Consider the following 27818-nt stretch of genomic DNA (forward strand, 5'->3'; position numbering starts at 1 on the left):
TGTGAGTATATGGCACTAGAAGATGACAAATGTAGGTCAGATAGTAGTAAGGGAAACTTTCCTGGAATTTAAGAAAGGAAAATTCAAAACAAATTATTTTTGGATAAATTAGATGAACTTATTGCAGTTTCTTGGGAAAAGCTGGATAGATAATACAATAAGTGGGAATAATTTGAAAGGCTGTGCAATATATAGGAGTTATTTTTAGTAATGTGTCTGAATTCAGTGGAATGATAATGAAGATGAAAACAAAATCATGGTTGGAAGGGTAGAGAATATAAAATAAACCACAGATTTGTAAAACAGCAGGTGTGGTTGAAATATACTTTAAGCCTTAGATTGTTTGGTACTCTTCTGGAAACAAGAGTACTGAACACAGTGGAAACCTCATGTTTATTTTCTTAAGTTCTTGAGGTGAAATTAATTTGAGTTTGAGCACAGAAACTCACTGGAATATCAAGCGGTGAGAAACCAATTAATAAAGTTCATTAGATTGAGTGAACACATTTATATTGAAAACTGCATTATTATAACTTTCAAGATGTGACATTCAATTATATATAAAATAGATATAAAATTCCTTTAACAATCACATTTATTGGAAATCATGATAATTTCTTTCTCAATGTTCAAAATGCTTGTTTGTTTTTATCATGTGGTTTATAAGCGAAGCATTGTCAGGATGGGATTTTCAACATAGTATTTCCAGGTATTTGAAAATCTCGCCACAGTTGCACCATCAATTACTCGATGGTCAGCTGCCCAACTTATACAAATGATCCTAGTCTTGACCAAATCATCATTTTGATTGTACCTTGGAACAACCTGCAAAAGAAATAAGAAACAAAAACAGAATAATTAAGATAGTTTTCAGTTATATGTTACCCACAAATATCAGGTTAAAGCATTCTAGCAGAAAGATAAGATCAGTTTCTAACATTTTATAAAATCAAAATTCAATTACAAATTTATTTCGAACCCACTTTTCTTAGAAAAGAAAATGTTTTTCCTTCAAGAATGCTTCTTCTAAATGAATATCATGTATCAAATAGCATTCTGATCCATTTTCCATTCCGTCTACTGTACAAAGAAAGAAAAAGTTCAAATCTTGAAACAAAATAAAATACTTTAAAATATGATAAAATTAATCAGGAAAAGACAAGACAGATTCTAGGTCACTATGTAATGTAAAATAAAATGTATACTCCATAGAAAATAAATTTTATAAAAAGAGACACTGAAGTAATCAAGATACTGGTACCTAAAAACAAAATCACATTGAATTATAAAAATAATATCATACAAGTGCTAATATGAGAATAAACGAGTGAGTTGACCATGCAGTTAGGGGTGTGCAGTTGTGAGATTGCATTCGGGAGGTAATGGGTTCGAACTCCACTGTTGAGAGCCCTGAAGATGGTTTTCGATGGTTTCCCATTTTCACACTGGGCAAAAGCTGGGGCTGCACCTTAATTAAGACTATGGCCATTTCCTTCCCACTCCCAGCTATTTCCTATCCCATTGTCACCATAAGGCGTATCTGTGTCGGTGGGACATAAAGCAACTTGTGAAAAAGAATAAACACTCAATTCACAAGATGTATAAGTAAGTTTGTTAAAAACTCTGAGGTGATTCTTAAAGAATTCAAAAAAGCACAATGCTTTATCGTTATCCAATTTCTACATTTTGGTGATCTGATGAATGCCCGAAACCCTGAATCATAGATGGAGATTACTTGTAATACGGTTATCAGTTTCTTTCTGTTTATAGATGTTTAGTTCCGTTATCATTTACAGAACTCTTTGCTCAATCATATTACATTAACCCTTTGGCGCAGACATCCATGCATGATATTGACCCCTGCAGGTCTAACTTCATTTTGATGATGATGATGATGATGATGTTTGTTGTTTAATGTTATTTGTTTTACGTCCCACTATGTTTGTTGTTTAAAGGGGCCTAACATCTAGGTCATCAGCCCTTAACGGAACATAATAAAGTGCAATGATATGATTATCAAAATCCCAAAATCCATCCACTAACTAGAATTCAAAAACACGACGATGAAAAATGATTATGAACTTAAAACAATCAGTTGATCCGACCTGCAATGCCCCACCTTCCCATAAAATAACCCAAAACAATGGTATAAACGGACCAAGGCACTGCTTCCAAAGCAAAATCATGTATTGATGATGCTTGCTGTCCAAAATCCAGGTCACCGCCCCCTCATAATGTTACTAATCACTGTTCAAGTAGACCCATGGTGTTCGTCATATAGTAGTATTAATCCCAGGTAACGCAGACCCATGGTGTTCCTCACATAGTGGTACTAATCACAGGCAACACCCAGACCCATGGTGTGCCTCATATAGTGGTACTAATCACAGGTAATCTCATGGTTCCAAAAACAACATCCCTTGTTCTACCCTTTTAGTTGCCTCTTACGATAGGCAGGGGATACCGTGGGTGTATTCTTTGTCTGCGTCGTCCACCCACAGGGGGTTAACTTCATTTTGTTCTAGTTTGTAAAGTTTTAATGTTGTCAATGTGGAAATGGTATATTTGAAGCTGAAGATCTCTGCCTTCCTTCATTGTATGAATCAGCCCAAATCAGTGTTTCTTTTCTCTTTCTGTAGAGTTTGAAATAATGTGATCTCTTTCTGCTTGAGAGCAAACAGTCTTAAATTTCTGCTGCATTCTAGCAGATGTATGTTTCACCATTGGATGTTTCCTTATGTCCAATGTTATGCATGTTGACATGATCTGATTCCTATAATTCTTTTAACATCTTGAAGCCTCTTACGACTCTTAATTACTTGGCTTGCTGTCACTTTTGGGGTACCGTATTGCATGTTGTGGAAGCAAGGCATGGTGCAGTTTGAATGAAAATGAAGAAGTAACTAAAGTTTCAATAAATCAGACTATAACAGCACTACACTTGACTGAACTGAGCAAAGTGAGAGCAGACACATAACACAAGGAATGAGAGCATATGGTGAGTACATCAAGTAACAGACGATGAAGCATGCTGATATACACACACTTTTTCTCATGAACTAATCATCCCCTTAACCTGGGATTTGTGCTACATGAATCTTTGAACTATTGTTTCCAGGTCTTCCACTTGAAGTTTCCGAGGTAACAATTGCCCTGGTTTTCACTGCATTATGAAATCACCCATGCAAATACAAGAATGTCATTTCACATAAAATATGAAAGGACTCTTCTACATTTAGTAGACTATAAGGTAAAAAAAGAAAGATATATAAAGTCAATGAACGTAAAACACATTCTTTTGTGTCTCTACTGTAAAATCGAGCGAATTAGCCATGTGGTTAGGGGCGCACAGCTGTGAGCTTGCATTCAGGAGATGGCAGCTTCAAACCCTACTCTCGGTAGCCCTGAAGATGGTTTTCCATGGTATCCCATTTTCACACCAGGCAAATGCGGGACCTGTGCCTTAATTAAGGCCATAGCTGCTTCCTTCTCACTCCTAGTACTTTCCTGTCCCATTGTCGTCATAAGCCCTGTCTGTGTCGGTACGGCATAAAGCCAATTGAAAAAAAAAAGAAATCTAATGTACACACTTGAAAATACTCTGAGCTTTTTTAACAGTAAATTTTTAATTACATCGCTGTATTTTCTTAGTGCTCTCACCTGAATTGCCTCCATCCGCTGGGTTAAGCGGCACTCAAATGTTCTGTGTTACTGAGGGGTTAACAAAATTTAAAATATCTATTAGAATATAAAAGAGTTGTCTATTTAAATTCTTCAGAATTCCAATTCCTCTCATTTAATTAAAAATGTCAGTAATCTTTTCAGCAATGATGTCTTCAAATGTTACCCCATGCGCATGCAAGTTTTCAGAAAATTTGGAGAACCATCCAAAAGGAAAACATGCATAAAGATAAGATAGAAATGAATTACCTGAATTTTGCCAATACCACCAATTGCAACTTCAGGGGGAAGAAGAACAGGTTTTGTATATGTACCACCAATCTAGAAAATAAATTTAAGATTTAATTTATCTTATATTTTTATACACACATAGTTATGAGAAATACAAAATAAAATAAAACGTAAGCTTACACTTCCAATGTTAGACAAGGTGAAAGTGCCACCAGCGAGGTCCGATGGTGTTAATGCTCCTTCCAATGCTAACTTGTGCAACCTATTTAATTCTTTTGCAATTTCAACAATATCCATTTGTTGTACATTCTTGATATTTGGAACAAGGAGTCCACTTGGTGTATCCATTGACACACCGATATTATGATGTGATTTGTAGGTGATATTTTCACATGCTTCATCCACTGATGAATTCAGGATTGGAAATTTTTCAAGAGCTTTTGAGGCAGCTTTGATGAAGAAGGGCATGTATGTCACTTTCACTTCATTTGACAGTTGCTTCACTTTTGAGCAATAACTGACAAGTTCATCGACAACTATTTCATCACTGTACACTAAATGTGGAATCATCTGTAAGGAGAAGAAGGGAAAAAAGTCATTAAAATTAAAATTAAAACCAGCATATAACTAAGACATAGTTTCAATAAAACCATCTTGTATTATACAAATGGTTCATGGTGTGGGTTACTGTAGTCGCATCTTAGTCCGTGAACCATGGGCAAAGGCTGAGTGGCCTAGTAACTGGTCCTGAGAGTCAGGATACCAGTTGGTATGGAATAGGAGTGGGCCTCTCAGACATATTCTGCATTATGGCCTTTCTTGTGCTCAGGTGACTAAGGCTATACAATCCAGTTGTGGTCCCTATCCCATTAGAGGAGAGATTCTCACTGGGACTATGTGTAAGTAGGGTAGCATCCTGCTTCACAACATTTACCAAGCTCAGAACATTACAAGCAAGCCTCAGACTTATGGGAGTAGTGGAGTCCCACTTCCATTTGATAGGCGAGGGACTCCGTGGAAACAAATTGGCAAACAAAATGGAATTTGATGGGGAGCTACCAATATTAACCCTCCGTCGATCACGCCATATCCAGAAGGCACCAGCGCTAGTTTTTTGCTCCCTACTTCACAGTGCATGTGTCTGGTGAACCTGCACTCACATTATCTTCAAAGCTGCCAGTGTCTTACAATACAGTTGTTACAATACAGAAGTTGTCATTGTTGATAACATTAGTGTTGAGATGCTGAACACTGGCATCTACTGGATGCCATTGCAAGTGCTTAATATCATTGTAGATCTATACTGAAAGTTATTATTCTTGCTAAAATAATTAATAGTTTATTGTTCATCCACCTATTCAATACATTAAAGTCATAAGAAATTTTAAGATTTTATCCTTATTATATTAGATGAAATGGGACATGTTTCACCTCTCTTTGTAGGCATTATCAGCCATTGTATCTCCTCAAGATAAAATCAGGCACCTGATTTAAAGTTAACTTATAATTTACTACGATTATGCATCTATACACTTAAAATTGGATAAGCGGTCATTATAGAAGAATTGAAATGTAAAATTATGGTACCGGTAATGTATTGAATTAACAAAATTATAGCAATAGCTATGATTAAAGATTGATTGTATCAAATGTACTTAATATAATGATATATGGTGGTAATATTACATAATGTTAAAAGCTGTTACACTTTTTCAGTATGATTATAAGAAAACACATTCCAACTAAGATATCAGTTGGCAATATCATTAAAATCTTATATAAATATTAATCTTAAAAATATAAAGTCATCAGGTTAGAGTCCTGGGTTCAAGAGATTAACAATTTGTTTGACATGCTTGTGTATGTATATGGTTGAAGTATTAGCATTTGACGTAGTCCTTGGAGAAGAGCTCAAGAATCAAAGTTTAAACAACGACGTAATCCAAGTTGTCATGAACTCAATTGGGACATCTTCCATCATTGTAGAGTGTTGATAAAGAAATACAGGTGCAATTAGCGTAGCTGGTCAAAAGGGAACAATCAAACTTTTGATAGATGATGTGAGTGAGTGGAATGCCAAGTGTGTGTTGAAAGTCCCTTAAACCGCTGAGATGTTATCTGTTCGTGTTGAGAGTTTTAGGACTAGGTGGATGAACAATAAACTATTAATTATTTTAGTAAGTACCGGATGCCACGCGACCTAAACCTTCCGTGTTTTTAGTACGGCCGGTAACCGTCAGTTTTTCAATTTAAACAATCCTAGTGACTTGAAATTAATGCACAGTTTACTTATGATGATGATTTTGATGAAGGGCAACAGAATGAAGAGGACAGTGGTACTGACGCTGAAGATCTTCCGGCTGAGAGCAGAGAAGACAACTCCGATACTGAGGAAAGTGGGGCAGAAGATGAAGCTCTTCTCAAGGACATCCTGTTTTATGCAGGGAAAGATAGAAAGATAGAAACACAAAATGGGATAAGCACCCTGAATACAATCATAGGAAGAAAACGCCCCCACATTATTTGCTCACCAAACTGCCAGAAGTTATTGGTGATGCACGTCATGTAAAAGATAAAGGTGAGTGTTGGAAATTGTTTATAACTGACGAAATGTTACATAATGTCATTTGATATACAAATCAGTATATAGAACACGTAAAGGACATTTTCAAAGCGGAAGAGATGTGAAAGTGACTGATATTATTGAAATAAAGGCATTCCTAGGACTTTTATATTTGGCTGGTAAGTTACATGCCAACAAAATAATGTTGGAGGACTTGAGGGGCACGGACGGCAATGAAGTGGAAGAATTCCGTCTTGTTATTAATTTGAGGCATTTAAAATTTTTGCTTTGTTGCTTTCATTTTGACAACAGGGTTACAATAGAGGAGTGTAAGAAGTTAGACAACTTGGCAGCTATCCGGGAAGTATTTCAGTCATTTGTTGACAACTGTAAGAAGAGCTATTCCCTTGGGATGTTCGTAACAATAGGTGAAAGGATTTTTAGCCTTTCGTGGAAGATGCCGGTTTAGGCAGTATATTGCATCAAAACCAGTCAAGTACGGGATAAAAATATACGCCATAGTGGATGCAAAACTTTCTATTGTCATAATTTGGAAATTTACCCAGGGAAACAGCCAAAGTGGCCGTTTCGTATCAGTAATAAACCATCAGATGTTGTTAAGCACAACCTATCTATAACGCAGATCATAATATTATGACGGATAATTGGTTCACAGCCTTGAACTTGATCGTTGCCTTGAAGAAGAAATTATCTTATGTCAGCACCATTAGAAAGAATAAAAGATGTCTGTCAGCTGAGCTTACGAATATGAAACAAAGGACAGTAAAGTCATCAATGTTTGGTTTCAGTGAACACGCCACTTTAATCTCCTACATTCCTAAGAAAAACAGAATTGTCCTGCTCGTTTCCAGTCCCCATTTAGATGACGATTCGATTGATGAAACTGGAGAAAATGCCAAACCTATAATTATGATATGCTACAACGGGACAAAGTATGGAGTAGATGTCGTGGATAAAATGTGTGGGAGATACAACATAGCCCAAAATACCACACGTTAGCCACTAGTTTATTTGGATGTAGCTGGCATAAATGCTCAAGTAGTGGCTATTGGGAATGGAATGAATGTCGGTAGGAGGAGACTGTTTCTGAGAAAACTATCTACATTTTTTGAGCAGTTGGTGTCAGAAGAGGTTAGGTGAAGGAGCATGGATCCAACAGGTCTCAATTCGACACTGTGTTTCCAACTTGAAAAGTACTGACCTGCAGAGCAAGACAAAGAAGCAATAGCCACTGGAACTACCCTTCCTCCACTTGCTTAAAAGAAACAATGTGACACTTGCAAGCTTGCTAAACCAAACAGGATCACTAGAATGACAAGGCACAGATGCAAGAAGTGTAAGAAACAATCTGCCTGGAACACGGAAGAATGATTTGTCATAAATGCTTAAAAAATCTGGACTTGGGAAAATAAAAGGAAAGATGAACAGTTCATTGTTTTTTTTTGTTTTTTTTTTTTAAGTTTTGTATAATACATTGCATACTTTTCTCTTTTTACATTATTATTACTTCAAATTCCACTGAACAAGGTTATGGTATATCATGCTATAGTTCTTATTGTTGGGTATATTATTGTGTGTGAAATAAAGATTACCTGCGAGATATGACACTGAGTATTCTTGTAATATTTGAAATGAAATAAAACAACCTGCAGGACTTCATTGTTGGTATTAACAATGGAAATAAGAGTAAAAGGAATGTCAACATTATTTAACTCAATTATATCCAAACATGTCTACAGGAAATGTATTTTCAAAACTAAGAATACAATGGCGCCTCCTAGATGCTGCACGACTTATCGTGTCGAAATTAGAGCGCGACCGACGGAAGGTTAGTTGAGCTTATGGAAGAAAGAATAAAGTAAGGTTATCTGCTTTACGTCCCACTAACTACTTTTACGGTTTTCAGAGATGCTGAGGTGCCGGAATTTAGTCCCACTGGAGTTCTTTTACGTGCCAGTAAATCTACCGACACGAGGCCGACGTATTTGAGCATCTTCCAATACCATCGGACTGAGTCAGGATCGAACCTGCCAAGTTGGGGTCAGAAGGCCAGCGCCTCAACCGTCTGATCCATTTAGACTGGCAGAAAGAAAGAAAGAAAGAAAGAAAGAAAGTAGAACTGGCTGAGTCAGCAAAGGGGATACATCTGGATTTGTTAGGAGTTAATGACATTCAGGTAAGGAGAAAGAATGAGGAAGAGATAGGATATTATAAAGGGTTCTTAACAGGTGTTAAAAAGGGAAGGGCATAGTGTGGAGTAGGACAGTTCATCAGGAATATTGCTGCATGCAACCTAGTTCCTGTTACACATGTAAAAGAGCTAATGATGTGGGTAGATTTAAAAGTTTGAGAAATAAGGACAAGAATTGTCTTAGTCTACTCACCATGTGAAGGTGCAGATGAAGATGAAGTTGACAAATTTTATAAACACTGAGTGACATTGTAGTCAGGCTCAAGAGCAAGGTCAGGATAGTGCTAATGGGCGATTTCAATTCGAGAGTTGGAAATTGAGCTGAAGCATGTGAGAAAATGATGGGTAAATGTAGGGGAGGTATGGAAGTAAACAGCTACTCGCACATTCATTCTCGGCATCTAGAATTCTCAAAATATACACTAATTAGAACACAAGATGACCCTAACAAAAGGTTTGGAAAGAGTCCTGTGCAGAACAATTAACTTCACGGCTACTTCAGCATTCCTATGTTGGCCTACATTCCTTTCTATTTTCCTTGGACACAAAAATAGTACAAACATTCAAAAGGAATTCCCATATATCTGGAGAATGATTTTACGAGAAAGAATGACATAACCCCGTTTAACCCTGGAGAGGGCGCGTCACGGTCCTTTCGACCAGGTTCAGACATAAATGTTTATAGTTCTTAACGTAGCGGGCTGCTAGCTTCCATCCCCTCAGTACCTTACTTTGGACCCGTCCACTATCAGTGTGTATAAACAATTTACCCCTCATGCTCCTCAGTTTCAGCCTAAGTGCATTGCTTGACAGACTCGGTCTAAAACTGCATGACGTACGTGTGTGTATGAGTTAAATTTTACTTTATTTTTTCAATTAATATACAAGAATATGTCAGTTTTGTTTTATTTTTGTGTAAAATAGTGCCTGCATGTATAGTGAAGTCCAATGAATCAAGGATAGAAACAGGGAAAGAGGAATCGAAAGACTTATAAAGAACGTTACTCAGTTTCACACACAAGCAACTGTTGGTCAATGACTTTGTTTTTTTACTATCTTGAACACTACTCAAATTAATTCGTATATTATTTACAGGCATGCAAAAGGTAACTTTAACATTCAAAGGCATAATTATTTGAAAGAACTAAACCAACAGCTATGAGTTACATATTTGCAAGAACGGTATTCAAACTCTCTCAACGGGGCTAAAAAAGGAACATTCGCTAAATGTTAGGACTGTCTGAAAAAGAGCAGTCCTCTGCAGCTCCATAAGAACTAGAAGGGTCTGCAACAACAAATCTAAAAAACCAACAGGAAAACCAAGATTAGATGCCATGTATGCTAGTGACATACCTACAAAGAACACTTGGCAGTAACATGTGTTTGGTGCGGTACGGAAAGTCAAGAATCTAGTGATGACGCAGAATGAAAGTCAATTGTTTAAGGTCCGATTTTTGTCCATTATTTATGAACATTATTTACAAGTTCATGCAAAATTATTTATTAGTTCTGTAACATTAAAAATAGCTTTTGCTTAATTTTTGCTATTTTTTCATGACCTGATCTAAAACACTGTGCGCGCCTCCTCGCAGGATTATTATTACATGCCCTCTCCAGGGTTAAAGAAATTACCCTGGAACGTGTAAAGTGTAAGGGGTCTGCTTAAATGAGACTTATTTAACACGGGTCATATGTAAAATAAAATCAGTTCCATGGAAAAATGCCCATATAGAGAGGTGTCCACTGAATAACGGTGTATGTTCAGGCAGGTTCAACTGTAGTAGATTGTGTGTAAACAACAAGGTTTGTATTTCATAAATGTACTTCAATGAGGTTCTGAACACATGGAACATTGTGACTATCTAATTTTGAGTTATTTACGTTTATTTATGTTTATCTTCATCCTAGTAGTCAATTTTGTAAAAATCATCAAAATAAACTGTACCGGGCGGTACACCTCTACGACACAAGTTTATATCTTGCGCCAATTGAAACTCCTCTACAGGAGAAACTCTGAACTTTAAAAACGGAATTAACTCAAAGTTTATCAGAAGACGTCTCTGGGTGTTTTTGATTTGCTTTCGTTGATCAAGAAGTGTGGACATTCTCTAACAGATGTCTCTACTAAAAACTATGATTATGCACTCTGGTGCGAAGGAATGAACTTTCTTGGAGAAATTTGTATTCATAAGTTTTGTCTTTACTAAATTTTGTTCTTTCATTTGAGGGTTGGCAATATTAAGCTTCCTTTCCGCCTGTTTTCAATTTAACCAATCCTAAATTTCTGTAATTAATTTCCCACCAATAAGGTGTTTCTTCATCGATTTGTGTGTAACTTCGCTGTTAACCAATAAACGTTTGTGGGCGGGTCTTAATCATTCATGAAAGGTCTCAAATTTTCCGCGAGGGTATAAAAACTGCTGATTTTCTTGTCTCCGCGCCACTTCAACAACATCTTGCTTAGTGTATAGAAGCATAGCAGGGGGCGGGTAGCGCCTCTTCCTTCGGGCAGCAGCTCTTCAACAAGGTAATGGCCGATAAACATCTTTCTTTCCTCTTTGCTAGCTCAGCAGTTTAACTCGCGGGTAAGGTTCGAAACCTTTAATATGTAACCTATCTCTTTAAAAAGTAAATCCCTTTTCAGTCTATGTAAAAACTACAAATTTCTTCAACTGTAAATCGGGGATATAGAGTGCTTTACCCTCTCGAGCTCCCCTTCATTTTGAAGTTGAGGCGACTACATTTTCATAACCGTTTCTTCTCTTCCTTAATGTGTTAAAGTTTTCTCATACGAGTCACCTCCCTAGCTTGGGATTAGCCCCTGTGTAATTGGCCGAGCGCCACTTACGTTTTAAAATGTGTATTTAGGAGTGCTAATTCACGCCTCCATCCCTTTTGCGTTTTGGGCCATTTAAATTAACCTAGTATTTGCCCACTAAGGCCCAGTAGATTGGGTACGAGATACCCCTGTTTCTTTATAAGTTATGCCTTGATGGCAATTTGGTGTAATAGTCTGTTATTGCCTTTATAGGCTCGAAAGATCGAGAGCGGGTTAGCTCTTTATGGAGTTGTGGTAAAAGTGCCTTAGAGAGGCTTGAGATGTGAAGTGGGGAGCAAGTGCTCCATGTAATGTGGGGTTTTCTGCCCTTTGGTAATTTGTGGTTGTGAGCTGAGAGCTCAGACTTTGTGGCTCGTAGCCCAGAATTTGTAATATATTCTTAACTTGTGCTTTCGTTTGTAAAGTTGTATTGTATCTGATTTTTCTTTATTAATTCACCTAGTAAAAATTGTTAAATCTTGTTATCAGTTGAAAATATAACCTTTATTTAAATTTTAAAATTCATCTTTCGGACTTGTAGTTAGACCCATTCCAGCCTGCACCTTCTTTCACCTCTGCTTTCCACAACTCCGTAACAAGTGGTAGCGGAGCATGGTTGAATGGGTCTCAATTTAGCCCCTTTTGACTGCTAAACATTGCTTTTGATTCAAACTCTAACAATTTTCTCCATCGCTGGAATTTTTTGATTTTTCTAAATTTGTAAAGTTCTGTCATCATGTCCGGCCCTCGCAATGTCCTCCATCCCAGCTATTTGCGCAAGGAGGAATTGATCTATGAATTAACAATTAGAAATGTTCAATCTGGAGGCACGGTTGCGGTAGATACCAATAACCTTAAAGATTCCCTTGATTTGCCTATTACCATCCCAACTTTGGGAGAGAAAGAGATTGACGACGCTCTCTCCACGATCACTGATAATGCTACTGAGCTAGCATCTGTAGTTAGTTTTTTTGAAGGGGGTGATCCATCACCTAATCAACTTAAACGTGTACAAGCTAGATTGTACCATTTTTCCAATAGAGTTAGTGATCTATTGTCTCTTAAGTTGAATGATATTCAAGGGAAGGAGGCTAGTGCTGTTCTCGAAAACCTTTCCAAATTGTCCAGTAAGGTTAGCCTACAGGGGCAGTCCCTCCCAAAACCGACCAACCCGCTACGGTAAACGTAGTTAGCGAGGAGGATTCTCCCATGGGGGAAGAAAGTAGGAAATCTGTAGGAGTCCAACAAACTTTGGCCCCATTAGAAAACGAATCTGAACGTCGTACCACGTTGAATAATGCACCTTCTGAAACAACTTCTCCGCCACTTAGGCCTCTACCTACTATGCCACCTGGATTCAGCAGTTTGCCCCATCCTTTAGCAATGTTGCTCAGAGGTATTTCTAAGTTCTCCGTCAATTCCACCAGTGATGTCATTGCCTTTCTAAGATTTTTCGTTGAGTTTCAGGATCATGCTCTTGTTTTTTCTCTTTCTCCATATCAAATCCTTCAAATTATTTACCCTTATTCCATTGGTGTCCTCTCAGACAAGTTAGTTAGGGCAATTGCTGAACAATCATCCATAGAAGACTTCCACGCCCATCTGTTAGCTAATTTTATTCCGGCTCGAGCTAGGTCATCACTAATTCAGAAGTACTATTACCGAGTACAGCGGCTGGATGAAAATCTTGCCGACTTCATCCAAGACATCAAATTCTACACCAGAGTATTTGCCCTCCATTTTCCAGAAGATCAAATTGTTCAGGCTGTTGTGGAAGGAATTTCACCATCTTACAGGTCATATTTGTGCTTTGCGTCGCATCCGCAAACTTTTGTCGAGTTGGAAGCTATGGCTGTCTCAGCCAAAGGGGTTAGATATGCCGACACACTACGTGTGGCGAGGGAGCCCCCTCCTTCTTTAAGTAATCTTCGGCCTCCACCTCGCTGACCTGTCACACCCCGTAAATGTTATGTCTGTTGATTAAATCTATCGGGACAAGGAATGGAGCAGGGTCATCCCAAGGCTGTTTTAAATGCGGCACTTTCTTCCATATTGCCAAACATTGCCCGAATTCGAATAGCACTCCATCCTGCTCAACTTCGGGTGCAACTTCCACCAGCAATTAAAAGTGACTAGTGGCTTCGGCTGAGTCGACTAACTCATCTTTCCGAGGCTCAGCCCCAAGTAAACCTGCCGAAATCTCAGGAAAAACTCCGTCTTCTAATTTATCTTTTGAAGGTCCCAAAGAATGTCTTAAGATTGCGGCGGATACTCCCGCACCGGTCCCATTTCTCAAAATTGAATTGAACAATGAACCTGTAACAGCTCTATTAGATTCTGGCAGCGTGTGTTCCATTATTTCAGCCGAGTGGTACTACAAATTAAAATCTGTTTGTAAACTTCCTGATTATTGTTCGTATTTGGTTCAATGCATTTCGGCAAACTCCTCTCCATTAGAAATTTTAGGTTTCCTGTATGCCAAAATTCGCATTTCTAAATTTACGTGGAAAGTAAAATTGTTGGTGGCAAAACACTTGTCTTGCCCCATTATATTGGGAGTGGATTTCATGTCTCATTCCGGCCTAGTGCTCGACCTTCAGAGCAAGTCGTGCACTTTCAAATTTGTTAGTAATTTCAAAATCCCCTTACTTAAATGTAGTTCTGTATCATGTTCATCTGTTTCGCCTACCCAGGATGAGATGTTGTTAGACCTTAGACATCTACCTGAGGAGCAGGCAGAGAGTATTCGTAAGTTGTGTCAGTCGTTTCCAGACGTTTTCTCTGATACTCTTGGTGTTACTGACCTTATCGAATACAAGATCGAGGTTGCGGATTCGATTCCTGTCCGCTTTCCTCCTTATAGGCTATCTCCACCTAAAATGAAGGCTCTGAAAGAGATCATAGATCACATGCTAAAAGATGGTATTATTCGCCCCTCTAAGTCGGCATATTCTTCTCCTATTTTTCTAGTCCCAAAACCCCAAGGTGGCTTCAGGCCTGTGATTGATTACAGGGCTCTCAATCGGAAGGTGGTTTTACAGTCCGTGCCCCTTCCCGACCTTCATTCTTGTTTCTCGTGGTTTCTTCACCATCTTAGACCTCAATCAGGCTTATAATCAGATACCTCTGGCGGAAGAATCTAAACATCTTACCGCGTTTGCCACGGATTGGAACTTGTATGAGTACAACCACGTGCCTATCGGGCTCCCCACGGGAGCAGCTGTGCTTACGAGACTGCTAGATAGGGTCTTCTCCGACATCAATTTCGAGTACTTATATCATTATCTGGATGATGTAGTCGTATTTTCTGAGACCTTTGAAGAACATCTAGATCATCTGAAAGAGGTCCTTAATCGCCTTCGTAAGGCAGGGTTAACTCTGAAGTTATCTAAGGTTGCCTTTGCTAAACCTTCCATGTAATTCCTAGGGCATATTGTGTCACCCGATGGTGTCACAGTGGATCATTCTAGAACACAGGCCATCCCTGATTTCAAACCTCCCAAGGACATCAAAGGTATCGCCAGGTTCATTGGCATGGTGAATTTCTTCAGGAAATTTATTCCTAACTTCGCTAATAGATCGGCGCCCTTGAACCTTCTTCGTAGGAAAGGCGTCAAATATGAGTGGGGGCCGTCTCAACAAGCCGCTTTCGAAGACCTCAAATTAGCTCTCTGTAATGCCCCCGTCCTTGCTATGCCTGATTTCTCAAAGAAATTCATCGTCCAAACAGACGCGTCGTCGTCGGCGGTGGCTGCAGTCCTTCTTCAAGAGACTGAACTAGGGAGGCGACCCATCGCCTGTGCGTCTAGGACATTATCGGCTCAAGAAGCCAAGTATTCCAGCTATGAACTTGAGGGTTTGGCTGTCTTATTTGCATTAGAGAAGTTCCGCCTCTATCTGGAACATGTCAAGTTCGACTTGCAAACGGATAACCAAGCCTTAAGCTGGGTTTTAGCTAGGCCGCATCGCACTGGCCGTATAGCCCGCTGGGTCATCAGAATTTCTGCCTTCCAGTTTGATGTTAGGCACATTAGAGGAACTGAAAATGTTGTGGCAGATGGACTAAGCCGCATGTTTGCCAATGATGTAGGGACCCCTGAACACGTTGACAGTTCTTCACTGCCCGAGTCCATACTTCCTGAGGTTAATGCCATTCTAACTGATGCCCCCATGCTGTTTAGGGATATCGAAAAATGTCAACGTGAAGATCCTACGCTGGCCCCTATCATGGAAACCCTTTCTTCTGGGGAACATGTTGTCCCTTATGTGTTGAGGAATGGTGTTATATGTTGCCCGTCGAGGCATGATCAGAAGATGAAACTTGTGGTTCCAGAGGTTCTAGTACCTATGATCTTCAAGTACTACCATGAGACCCCATTAGGGGGGCATTTAGGCATCTTCAAAACTCGAGAAAAGATCCGAGAAATGTTCATCTGGAAAGATATGGACGGTGAAATTCGTGAATTGGTAAAAGCTTGTAAAACCTATTGACTGAGTAAACCTACCATGTCCACTAAGCTAGGTTTATTGTCTTCTCACCAAAGCCACCGAGAGGATCTTTAGGGTACATATATCTCAAATTAAACCCCTGTAGGGTCATTGTTAACATAGCCATCTATGTGTTGCAGCGGCGTAAAGGTTATATTTTGGCTTTTTTTTTTTTTTTTTGAGGCCTTCTGCCCCAATATAGTTTAATTGTTATTGTAATCAATATTTAATGTAAGACCTTACCCGCAGGTCATTCTGCTGTCTTTCCTGTACGGCACTTACCAAGCTCCCGTCTCCTGCTAAACCACACCAGTGGCAATAAAATAAAAGTTTCCACGCTGCTGGCCCCTCAGCCTCACCACCTAGACAGTACCCTAAATCATTTATTCCAACAACAATTCTGTCGCCGAGATTTTACTGTTTCAGCGCCCCGCAGCCGTTCGTCGCCCTACCCCCACTGTGGTGGGGTATGGGCCCACTCCACTCCCGTGATGTTCTTCTGGGTACGGTGCGCCGGAGGCTACCTCCCGGCACAGGCTGATGTGCGGCGCACCATCCACCAGCTCATCTATGGACTGTAAACAAACCTTGCATTTGCGGCGTGCTTCACGACTACTCCTCTCATAGTGCGGGAGAGAGGTATCTCAGGGTACTTGAGGGGTCCGAGCGGCCTCCACTGGATACAGGCAGTGGCGGCAGGTCTTACCGTCAAAATTAATCGGCAGCTAATGTACTTCAACAGTTACATGGATACTCTATATCTGCAATTAATACATTTTTGCTTCAAATCAACTTTTGGTGGACTTAGAAAAAAATATTACCCCTATGAATTAATGTTTTTGGTTTCGCAATTCTACTACAACAAAGAAACCCTAAAGCTGGACTTAAACTAGTCCTACCCATCTATATCAAACAACTTAAGAGACCTCCGACTACTGAAAAATTGTATTTTCTCTTCTAAATTCTTCTTCAACTAATTAACAACAAACTTGGACTTTTGTTTTGGAAAATTGTTTTTTTTAAACATTCTTCTGTGTCACCCCTTGGAAGGACTTTTGGGGGGGGAGGTCTGTACCGGGCAGTACACCTCTACGATGCAAGTTCATATCTTGCGCCAACTGAAACTCCTCTACAGGAGAAACTCTGAACTTTAAAAACAGAATCAACTCAACTGTTTATCAGAAGATGTCTCTGGGTGTTTTTGATTTGGTTTTGTTGATCAAGAAGTGTGGACATTCTCTAACAGATGTCTCTACTAAAAACTATGATTATGCACCCTGGTGCGAAGGAATGAACTTTCTTGGAGAAATTTTATATTCATAAGTTTTGTCTTTACTAAATTTTGTTCTTTCATTTGAGGGTTGGCAATATTAAGCTTCCTTTCTGCCTGTTTTGAATTTAACCAATCCTAAATTTCTGTAATTAATTTCCCACCAATAAGGTGTTTCTTCATTGATTTGTGTGTAACTTCGCTGTTAATCAATAAACGTTTGTGGGCGGGTCTTAATCATTCATGAAAGGTCTCGAATTTTCCGCGAGGGTATAAAAACTGCTGATTTTCTTGTCTCCGCGCCACTTCAACAACATCTTGCTTAGTGTATAGAAGCATAGCAGGGGGCGGGTAGCACCTCTTCCTTCAGGCAGCAGCTCTTCAACAAGGTAATGGCTGATTAACATCTTTCTTTCCTCTTTGCTAGCTCAGCAGTTTAACTCGCGGGAAAGGTTCGAAACCTTTAATATGTAACCTATCTCTTTAAAAAGTAAATCCCTTTCCATTCTATGTAAAAACTACAAATTTCTTCAACTGTAAATCGGGGATAGAGAGTGCTTTACCCTCTCGAGCTCCCCTTCATTTTGAAGTTGAGGTGACTACATTTTCATAACCGTTTCTTCTCTTCCTTAATGTGTTAAAGTTTTCTCATACGAGTCACCTCCCTAGCTTGGGATTAGCCCCTGTGTAATCGGCCGAGCACCACTTACGTTTTAAAATGTGTATTTAGGAGTGCTAATTCATGCCTCCATCCCTTTTGTGTTTTGGGCCATTTAAATTAACCTAGTATTTGCCTACTAAGGCCCAGTAGATTGGGTACGAGATACCTGTTTCTTTATAAGTTATGCCTTGATGGCAATTTGGTGTAATAGTCTGTTATTGCCTTTATAGGCTCGAAAGATCGAGAGCGGGTTAGCTCTTTATGGTGTTGTGGTAAAAGTGCCTTAGAGAGGCTTGAGATGTGAAGTGGGGAGCAAATGCTCCATGAAATGAGGGGTTTTCTGCCCTTTGGTAATTTGTGGTTGTGAGCTGAGAGCTCAGACTTTGGGGCTCGTAGCCCAGAATTTGTAATATCCTCTTAACTTGTGCTTTCGTTTGTAAAGCTGCATTGTACCTGATTTTTCTTTGTTATTTCACTAGTGAAAATTGTTAAATCTTGTTATCAGTTGAAAATATAACCTTTATTTAAATTTTAAAATTCATCTTTCGGACTTGTAGTTAGACCCATTCCAGCCCGCACCTTCTTTCACCTCTGCCTTCCACGCATAACTCCGTAACATAAACAATAAAAAATGTTCTGGGCATAAATGGATTAATGGTGGACATTGTGACTGATTCACATGTACAGTGGAACCTCGATATCTTGAATCACCTCGGGAGCTAAATTTTCTTTTGAGTTATCGAAATTTTGAGATATAAAGAATACCGTTTTTGAGCATATATAGCACATAATTGAATCATATGTATCTATGGGCTTATACTGAATACATAATTTTTAACAGTATTTAAAAATATATAAATAAACTCTATTTTACGGCGTTACTTTAATTATAACCCTTATTATAGTAACTTTTTAGAAGACATGATACAGTACACACAGTAGTGAAACAAGAAACATACCTTGGTTAACACCTTTGGAAAAAATCTGTTAGTCTCTTCTGTTTGTTACCGTTAACCTTTCCTCCCTTCACGTTGAATCTTCTCGTCAATACCACACAGCCGAGATTCATAAATGGAGCTTGTCATCTGCGAATTCGGGGTTTCTTTTGTACGTGACCAGTAATTAATTCACACCCGAGGAACAGTGAGGCTTCGCCGATTTTCCAATCATTAAAAGTTTTAGATTTTCCGTTCCCATCATATTAGCTCCCAGCATCATTGTAAACCTTTCTTTACTTGTTAAGTGTTCTTTTTAAAATTCTTTTTTACAATTGGTTTTATGTCGCACCGACACTGATAGGTCTTATGGCGACAATGGGATAGGAAAGGCTTGGGAGTGGGAAGGAAGCAGCCGTGGCCTTATGGTACAGCCCCAGCATTTGCCTGGTGTGAAAACTGGAAACCACGGAACACTATCTTCAGGGCTGCCGACAGTGGGGCTTGAGCCAACTATCCCCCGGATGCCGGAGAACCCAATGGTAAACCTTTTTATTGGTAGATGACGTCATTGAAAGGAAAGTAATTATGGCTGAAAATGAACCTCAGTAAAGTTATGAATTCTTCTATCTCAAATTTATTCAATCTGTTGTGTTGTTTTTAAATATTTTCTATAATATTAATATTTTTTCTACCAGAATACTGGGATTCATATTCTTTATGTCATAGGAAACTAAAGCATGATAGGGCTTAATTATCAAGATTTTGGGGTTCTCACAAAAATCAACAGTATTTCTAATTGCTTTTTTTTTTTTTTGCTTGAAAAACATTGCTTTTTTTTAAGGAAACTTTGGATGAATTTTGCTATTTTATAATTCGGACTTCATTTAAAGTTAATAATCAACCTCATTGGGATATTTCATTTCTCTAATTTAGGTTGCGCTATGGCGGTGGGCAATTTTAGGTTAATGTTTATGTATTTATTTGTTTCCTGCTTGCTAAAGAAGAAATTAGTTTTTGAGTAAGGTTTTTAGGTGTTTTTGCACTTTATTAGTCGGATCTCTCTTAATTATTGTAAAATTCTCGTTCTGAAGGAACTTTTTTTTTGTCTTGGTTATGTAGTCCATTTTGTCCATTATGATCACAGTACTGCCCTTATATGCCTTTGTAATTATGAGATTTTCTGCTTTAATTTTCATTTTAAGCTGACATATATGATGACATCTTACGGTATTAATGTTTTTGTTATGATAACTTTCTATGTTTTTTATGTAATTTGGTAGTCTTTCCTTTATATCATATCTGGCTTCCTCTGTTGTTCTGTGTTAAGTTTGTTTATGACTTGCTCAATCTCAGTAACCGTGTTAATAAGTGTGTCGTATAAAGAACCTGCACCCCAATTGTGCTTGGGCCCCTTACTCATAATCTCTAATTCCGACTCATTAAAATTGCTATTGGAAATGTTTTTGATAGGTGCATGAAATTGAATCGAAACATCATTAGCTTGAGTGTAAACATGATGATTAACTGGTAATGAAAAAGAAATGGCGTATGGCTTTTAGTGCCGGGAGTGTCCGAGGTCAAGTTTGGCTTGCCAGGTGCAGGTCTTTTGAACTGACACCCATAGGCGACCTGCGTGTCATGATTAGGATGAAATGATGATGAAGACGACACATACACCCAGTCCCCGTGCCAGCGAAATTAACCAATTATGGTTAAAATTCCCAATTTTGTTCCTTAAAGTGGTTTGTTTTTTGACAGCAATGCTTTCCAATATTAGATGAGTAAATTTAAGAAAATCCTCCCAATATAAGAATGGTAAACTTTTCGCAGCCTCTAAGTGTGCTTCGTAAAGTTTGTTATTCAAAGAGTTCTTTCTTCTGTACAAAAACTTGGTTTTTCTGTCAGCCATATCCTATTGGTTCTAGATTGAGTACGCGCTGTTTGTCACGAGGACCTATGTTTCCTATTGTATGCTTTCAGAAATATTGGCATTAAATTTTCAGTTCTACACTCTTTTAAGAAAGTAAATATCCTTGTTTAAAGTAGTGATTTAGGTCTTTTAAGTTTAAGTATCTATAAGCTTTCTGATTTGCCTGGTTGGCTTTCATGTCATAATTTATGATTTTCATGATTTCCGTGTTGATTGCCCAATTTCAGTAGCTTTAGCTTTGTTTTGGACACTTCCACGTAATCAAAACTTTCAAATTGTCTTATACGACTGTATTCTATCTCATTTATAGTAGAACTAGTTTCGGTCTGTTGTTTAGACCATCTTCAGCTACAATGATAAACTTAAGAACCATACATTACAAACTACAAACAATGATAAAAATTCTATATTATAAAGTTTACATTCCTTTTCTTGGTGATATCTTCAAGAATTTAAAAACACCATTTAAATGCCCATTTTGAAACATTATAAAATCTCTGTTGTTGCCCTTCTAATTTGTGAACACATTAAAATACAATTTAAAACCTTAATCTTCACTCGATGTTTTACACCAATTTTAATAATGACTATTAAAGTTCTTCACTACTCATTTGTGGAGAGTAGCCTATTGATTTACACAACATGGCAACTGGGGAGAGTGAGATACTTTTGGTTATTCATTCATTCATTCATTCATTCATTTAATTAGCTTCCATAGACTGTACAATTACATATTTTGAAATATACCAACAGTATAGGAGTTGTTGAGTGATTTCTTAATACTAACAATAATATATGCACAATAATGAACATTTTTAAAAAGAGGAAAAAGGAAGAAACAGAAACACCAAATACCTCAATGTTAGGACAGCACATCCTAATATTTAAAAATATCAATAATCAATATTTACAAGACAAAATAAAAATCTATGAGTGTGGTATTAACAATACGTACATAATCAATGTGACATCAATATATTTTTAAGGCTATCTACTAGATATTAAGAAAGTTTACAAGTTTACCAGCACTTCATCATGTATTTTTCTGTACTACAGAGGCAGCTACTCAGCAGGAGATTTTTTAAAGCTGTGGTAAATGAAACTGATGGGACCAATATCTTTAATCTTATTTGGAAGCTTATTATATAATCTGATTTCAACAGAGTCTACATGTCTCAAGGCAATGGTTTTACTTTTGTGCTCGATAAAAATATTATTTTTTGTTCGTGTCTGGTAATTGTGACTGTCAAAATTCTTTCTGAAGTGATCAATTTTTTTTTTTTTCACGTGTAGAATGCATTGCATGATGTACATACTTGGTACTGGGAGTATCCTTTGTCTCTTAAATAATGGTCTGCAATGATCTAACCTGTTACGTCTTGATATCATTCTGATAGCTCGTTTCTGTATTCGAAAGATAACATCAAGATTTGATTTATAACAGCCCCAGAGACCAATAGCATAAGAGATGACTGGATGGAAATATCCAAAATGTGCTATTCTGACATATTCTTCACTACAACTATTAGACAAAATCCTTAAGGCAAAACAAACAGAACTCAGAGATTTCCCTATTTTTTTAATATGACAATCCCATCTTAATTTTTCATCTATATGGATACCTAAAATTTTTGTGGTCAACGTATTTTCAATTGCATTTGCATTTAATATAAGGTTGTATTTCTTTTTTGCAGTATTGTGTTTCATGTATTGGATCTTTTTTAGGTTCAACGCTAATTTGTTTTTCCTGAACCATGATTCTAACCTAGACAGGACTGCATTTGCTGCAATTTCTACAGACATAGGGTCAGGATTATTACATCAGCATGCAGAACTGCAGTTTCTGCTTGACCTCTGTGAGGAAGAACATTTACATAAATCAGGAGAACAGGCCTCAAAATACTACCCTGCAGAATACCTAAGTCTATGTTTTTCACCTGAGAGTGATATGACTCATTATGCCCTTTACTGTTACAATGTGTAATTTCAACAAACTGGTATTGTTTATCCAGGTATGATCCAAACCAGTTGTTAACAGTTCCTCTAACCCCAGTCTGATATAATTTGTGCAACAATATTTCATGATCAACAGTGTCAAAATGCCTTTGAAAGGTCAAGAAAGAGTCCTATCACAGTTTCATCATTATCCAGAGCATTTACGACCAACTGTGTAAAATGTGATAAAGCAGACGACAAAGTATTTCTGCCAGCTCTGAAACCGTGTTGTGCATTTCTTGTTTCTTTTTTTTTTTTTTGCTAAAATTACTTTGAGCAGTGAGTTTTTCAGTTGCTACTGACCCACCCGTAGTGAGTTTTTTTTTATGGAATTTTAAAAGTGGATAAGAATATATTATTTTATTTTGTACATCATTTCCATCAATAATAACAATATTTAAAATGTTACAGCCCTATTTGTTATTCTTGCATTGTTTTTAAGGGGTGTACAATTATTGAATGACATGTTGTAATGTGTAATGCACAGTAAAAGAAAATGTGGTAATATGCATTAGTCTTCACCACCATTGATTTCCATGATATTCAACATTACTATCACTACTATCTTCACTTTCACTTCCAAGCTCGTCCTCAGACTCTACATTCGTCAATATATTTGATATCTCCTTTACGTCAAGACTCTATTTATTTAATATTTGAACTTAAAGGCCTTTGCCCATTACAATGATCAAATTCATACAACCAAGCAAGAACTGAATATTAATCACAATTATAGTAATAATTAGAGTTGATTTGTAGGCAGAATGGCACACGGTCACTCACTACTGGAGAGCTGCTTAGCCCTAAATAACTATGAACTATGATTACCAGGAGATGTGAGGCTTCTCACAAGACAGTACGGATTTTGAACTAATGGAGGAATTCCTGGCCAACATGAGGCTTCTCACGGGCCTAACTATGCACTATTAGGGATGATAGTAAAATGAGAACCGAACCTACCCGAAGTGCTCACTTTTGGATAAGATCCAGTGCTAACCAGATGACTTGGGAATGTTATGTAATCTGCTAAGGCTACGTAACAAACCAGTATAAATCTTAAAGTAAAGTTAAGACAAAAGATAGTTAAAGAGGAAAGATGGAGTAACCATATAAGACCTACTTCTGCATCCTACCCTGTCAGCATGTCTGGTAGAATTACCACTACACGCTGACATTATCATAACATTTAAAGTGCTGAGTGCCAATCGCCTACTGACTTACTTATGCTGGCTACTCCTCTGTTTACATTCCAGGTTATTAAATCATATACTACCTCTCACTTTCCTTAGACACAGTTTTTTAACTGCGCATAGGAACTTATTCAGGCCACTGTCATTTCTCCATTGGCTCGCTATCCATACTAACATTTTTTGTTCATCTTTTTGCCTACACATTTTTTGCTGCTTCACATTTAGAAACTTTGCCCTTAGCTTCTCTGTCCCTCTACAATCACAAAGGAAATGCAGATCATCATACATCCTCGCAGAGGATGCATTGTGAGCTCTCTTTGCTCATAATCCATCCCTTATTTCTATGCAGCCCCATCAGCCACCATAATATCCCACACTTTAATCTTCCTTCCCCAAATCTTATACTTAAACTAGAGATCTGGTAGACCTTATAGAATAGGCTGAGCGAAGGCCTTTCCCTACTTTCTTCCAAATAATTCTGCATCTGTATGTCCTTAATTCTCATTGTCAGGGCCCTCTGCATTCTGCTATTTTTCCCCTTCCAACCCTCCCTCCAAATATATCCCATACCCAAATTCTCAACATAACTTCTGATTTTTGCTAGCCAACACTCATCATACATTCCTTCCAGTTGATGTCTATATGCTTCCTGCCCCTTCTCAGTCTAGACCAATAATTAATACCCTTTTAACACAATCTACCTCGATAAACTCTCCACATAGGATTAATGCCCCCACATTGGCTGTACGTTGCGGTAATCTCATAACAACCTTACTGAATTTATATATTATTTGGTTCAGGCTAACACTTTTCTTTTCTATTCCCCATAATTCAACCTCAAATAAAGCTCTGTTTAGGACCAATGTTTTTAGCACTAGCCTCAGTATTTTATAGCTTACCCCTGGGTATTTAGCGACTAGAATTTTTATTGCAGCGAGAGCGGCAACCCCTCTCAATTTGCATCTCTTGATGTGGTCATCCAATCCTCCTTTGCTATTTAGTAGCACTCCTAAGTATTCCTCTATTCTTGCCCCCTGAATCCTCCATTTCCTTACTTTCTTTCCCCTCTTCCTCTCAAAATTGACCGCTGCCAAAAATACTCTGCCTCTTTCCCGCACCGTGTATTTTTCCATTATCAACTTCACAATCATGATATTATCTATTGTTTGCCTCTCCTTCCTGAATCTGCCTTGGAATTTGGAGATTATACCGTTATTTTCAGCCCAATCCCTTAGTCTATTAGTTAAGACTCCTGTATAAATTTTGCACAATGAATTTAAAAGAGTTATTCCTCGGTAGTTGTTAGGTAGATTTCCATTCCCTTTCTTTTTATATATTGGGCATTATGATCCCATATTACCATTCCTTCGGTACCTTCGCCCCATTGAAAATCCTGTTGAATAGTTTTACAATTCCTTCTCCCATCTGACTGTATTTACTTATTTGCTTCCAGTGTACATTACTAATACCATTCCTCCCCCCCCACCCCCTCCGCGCTGATTTCATCTTCAGTTTCCCAATCACCCGCTGAACTTCTTCTAGCGTGAAGTCCCTATCTAGTTCGTGTATACTTACTTCCATATTAGACCACAAGGCCTGCCTTCTTTCCTTATACTCCCATTCATCTCTTCCTCCTAATAGCTCACTAAAATATGCCACCCACTGTACATAATCAATATTAATTTTCTTCAGTCCCTTCCCTCCTTTATTAATCATATATTCTTTCTCCCATATTCTTTCATTTCGATTTGTTCTGCATTCCCTGTTTATTAGCTCTGATTGGTCCTTCAACCACTGCTTCTTCCTCTCCGTAATTTTGCTTTGGTACTCTTTCCTCAGCCTGCAAAATACTTCTCGATCTTTGCTCCCTCCTTTTGCTCTATACTCTTTTAATGCTCTTAACGCTGCCTTTCTGCGGATCTCACATTCTTTGTCGTACCAACCATCACCTTCTATTTTTTTTCTTCTGCTGCGTTCGACTGCCCGTGCCACTCTCCTTATATGATATTCTAATAACTCCAGTGCTCTATCTATATTATTTTCCTCCAGCGCCCTTTCCCAGCCAATTCTGATTAATTGAATTTCTTTATCCATAAGTGCATCTAGCTCACCTTTTGAATTCTCTGTCCATATATTTTTAGTATAACTGCTACCCCACTCTACAGGACTTTTTCTCTCTTCCTCTTTACCTTCCTCTCTCCTTCTCACCAATCTAACCCATACCAAAGTATGGTGCGATTCGGTCTAGTCCCTCACCCTATGCTTTTAATGTTTTCTAGTAAGTCCTCTGAACTCATTAGTATGTCAATAATGCTGCCCCCTTGTTCAGTAATATAGGTCATTTTGCCTTCCCTGTCTCCCTCCCAATAGCCGTTCAGGATGAAGAAATTCCTGACTTCACAGAATTCTAAACGTTTTCTACCATAGCTATTAATTACCTTATCACTACTACTTCTTCCTGACCCTACTGTCAATTCGCCTTCTTTACTCAACCTCAGACTTTGCTCGCCTAATCTGGCATTCCAGTCTCCAAGTAACAATATTCCGTCCTCCTCATGCCTCCCTCTAATGGTACTAATTTCTACTAATAATTCCTCAAAGAACTTATCATTTTCATATGGAGTTTCCTTGGGGTGATAGTAGGCAAAAGCCAAGCACACATGTTTCTCTCCCCCTGCCTCTCTCCTCATGTTAAATCTTATCCACATAATCCCTTCAATGTCACTCTCAATATCCTCTATACATTCAATCAACTCTTCTTTAACTAGCACACCGCTATTTCTCCGGATGAACAGCCCATTTTGTTTAATCATTTTTTTGACTTGTGCCTCACCGTGAATCCCCCCAAGTTATCTCCCTGCCTACTTCTAACCATGTTTCCAAGAGTGCTAAGTTATCAAAACTTCCTATTAAATTTTTCACTTCTATATTACTCAGTACATCTTCAATATTAATAAAACCTATCTTCCAGTCTAGTTACAGCCTTTTATCCCTACCTTCCAAACTGCCATCTTTATTCTCACTTCTCGTCACCCTCTCACTCTCAACTTCTACCTCCCTTCCATCATTCTTTGGCGTTTTATTGTCATCCTTCCTCTCCTTATCTGGCGTTTTATTGTCACCCTTCCTCTCCTTGTCTTCTAAGCCTTTATTTTCTATTCCCCACAGGTCCTTCAGGCTCTTGCTTCTCCCCTTGGTCATAAGGTCTCTTTCTTTCTTGTCCCCCCTCAGGTCTACAATCACTGTATCCACTTTTTCTTTAGGAACACCATCTGCTAACACTTCCTGTGCCTGCACACTTGATTTTTCGCTCACACTATATTGCACTACACTGATTTCTTGTCTCGGTGCTTCATCCATCGTTACTGCGTCTCCTCCCTCCTCTTGAGCATTCTCCTGTCCATCTCTTGACCACTTTGACCATTCCTCTTCCTGTTTTAGCTCTTTCTCCCTGCCTTTTAGTTTTGTCACAGACCAAACATGCCACCAGACACCATTTGATACCACCAACCTTTCATCCTTAATAAATGCATTAAGACCTTGGTGTCTAGCTCTGCCTAAATGTTTTTTTAAGATTTTCATATTCTCAATCCCTTCTCTTCCCAAGTCTTTGTTTATCCAAATCTTTTCACCTTGTAAGTTCCTTGCGTTTATTAATACTATTTCCGCCATTATGATTGACATTAACTTCACTTTCACTGGCCTCCTACCTTTCACTTTTCCTACTCTTTCAACATCATCTATGTCCGAGTGCAAGGTAGATCATGTGATGAGCCTCTGATTCTAGCCTGCCATGCGCAGATGACCTGGACTGCGAGCAAGCTTCGAGAACAGTTGTAGC

The 27818-nt window shown here is 38.3% G+C and overlaps 1 protein-coding gene across 2 annotated transcripts in view; it reads right to left on the minus strand.

The window, feature by feature from the left end:
- Window positions 1–488: 488 nt before the first annotated feature.
- Dbct (Dihydrolipoamide branched chain transacylase E2) overlaps window positions 489–27818 on the minus strand; it is a 176945-nt gene continuing 149615 nt past the window's right edge. For both annotated transcript variants that reach the window (XM_067139566.2, XM_067139565.2), the window contains exons 6-8: window positions 4093–4482; window positions 3931–4002; window positions 489–825 (exon numbers count right to left, since the gene is read on the minus strand). In XM_067139566.2, the coding sequence (XP_066995667.2) occupies window positions 661–825; window positions 3931–4002; window positions 4093–4482 (627 nt within the window). In that variant the 3' untranslated portion in view covers window positions 489–660. The remainder of the gene's footprint in view (window positions 826–3930; window positions 4003–4092; window positions 4483–27818) is intronic.

The sequence above is a fragment of the Anabrus simplex genome, chromosome 2 (assembly GCF_040414725.1).
Source record: "Anabrus simplex isolate iqAnaSimp1 chromosome 2, ASM4041472v1, whole genome shotgun sequence".
Classification (NCBI taxonomy): Eukaryota; Metazoa; Arthropoda; class Insecta; order Orthoptera; family Tettigoniidae; genus Anabrus; species Anabrus simplex.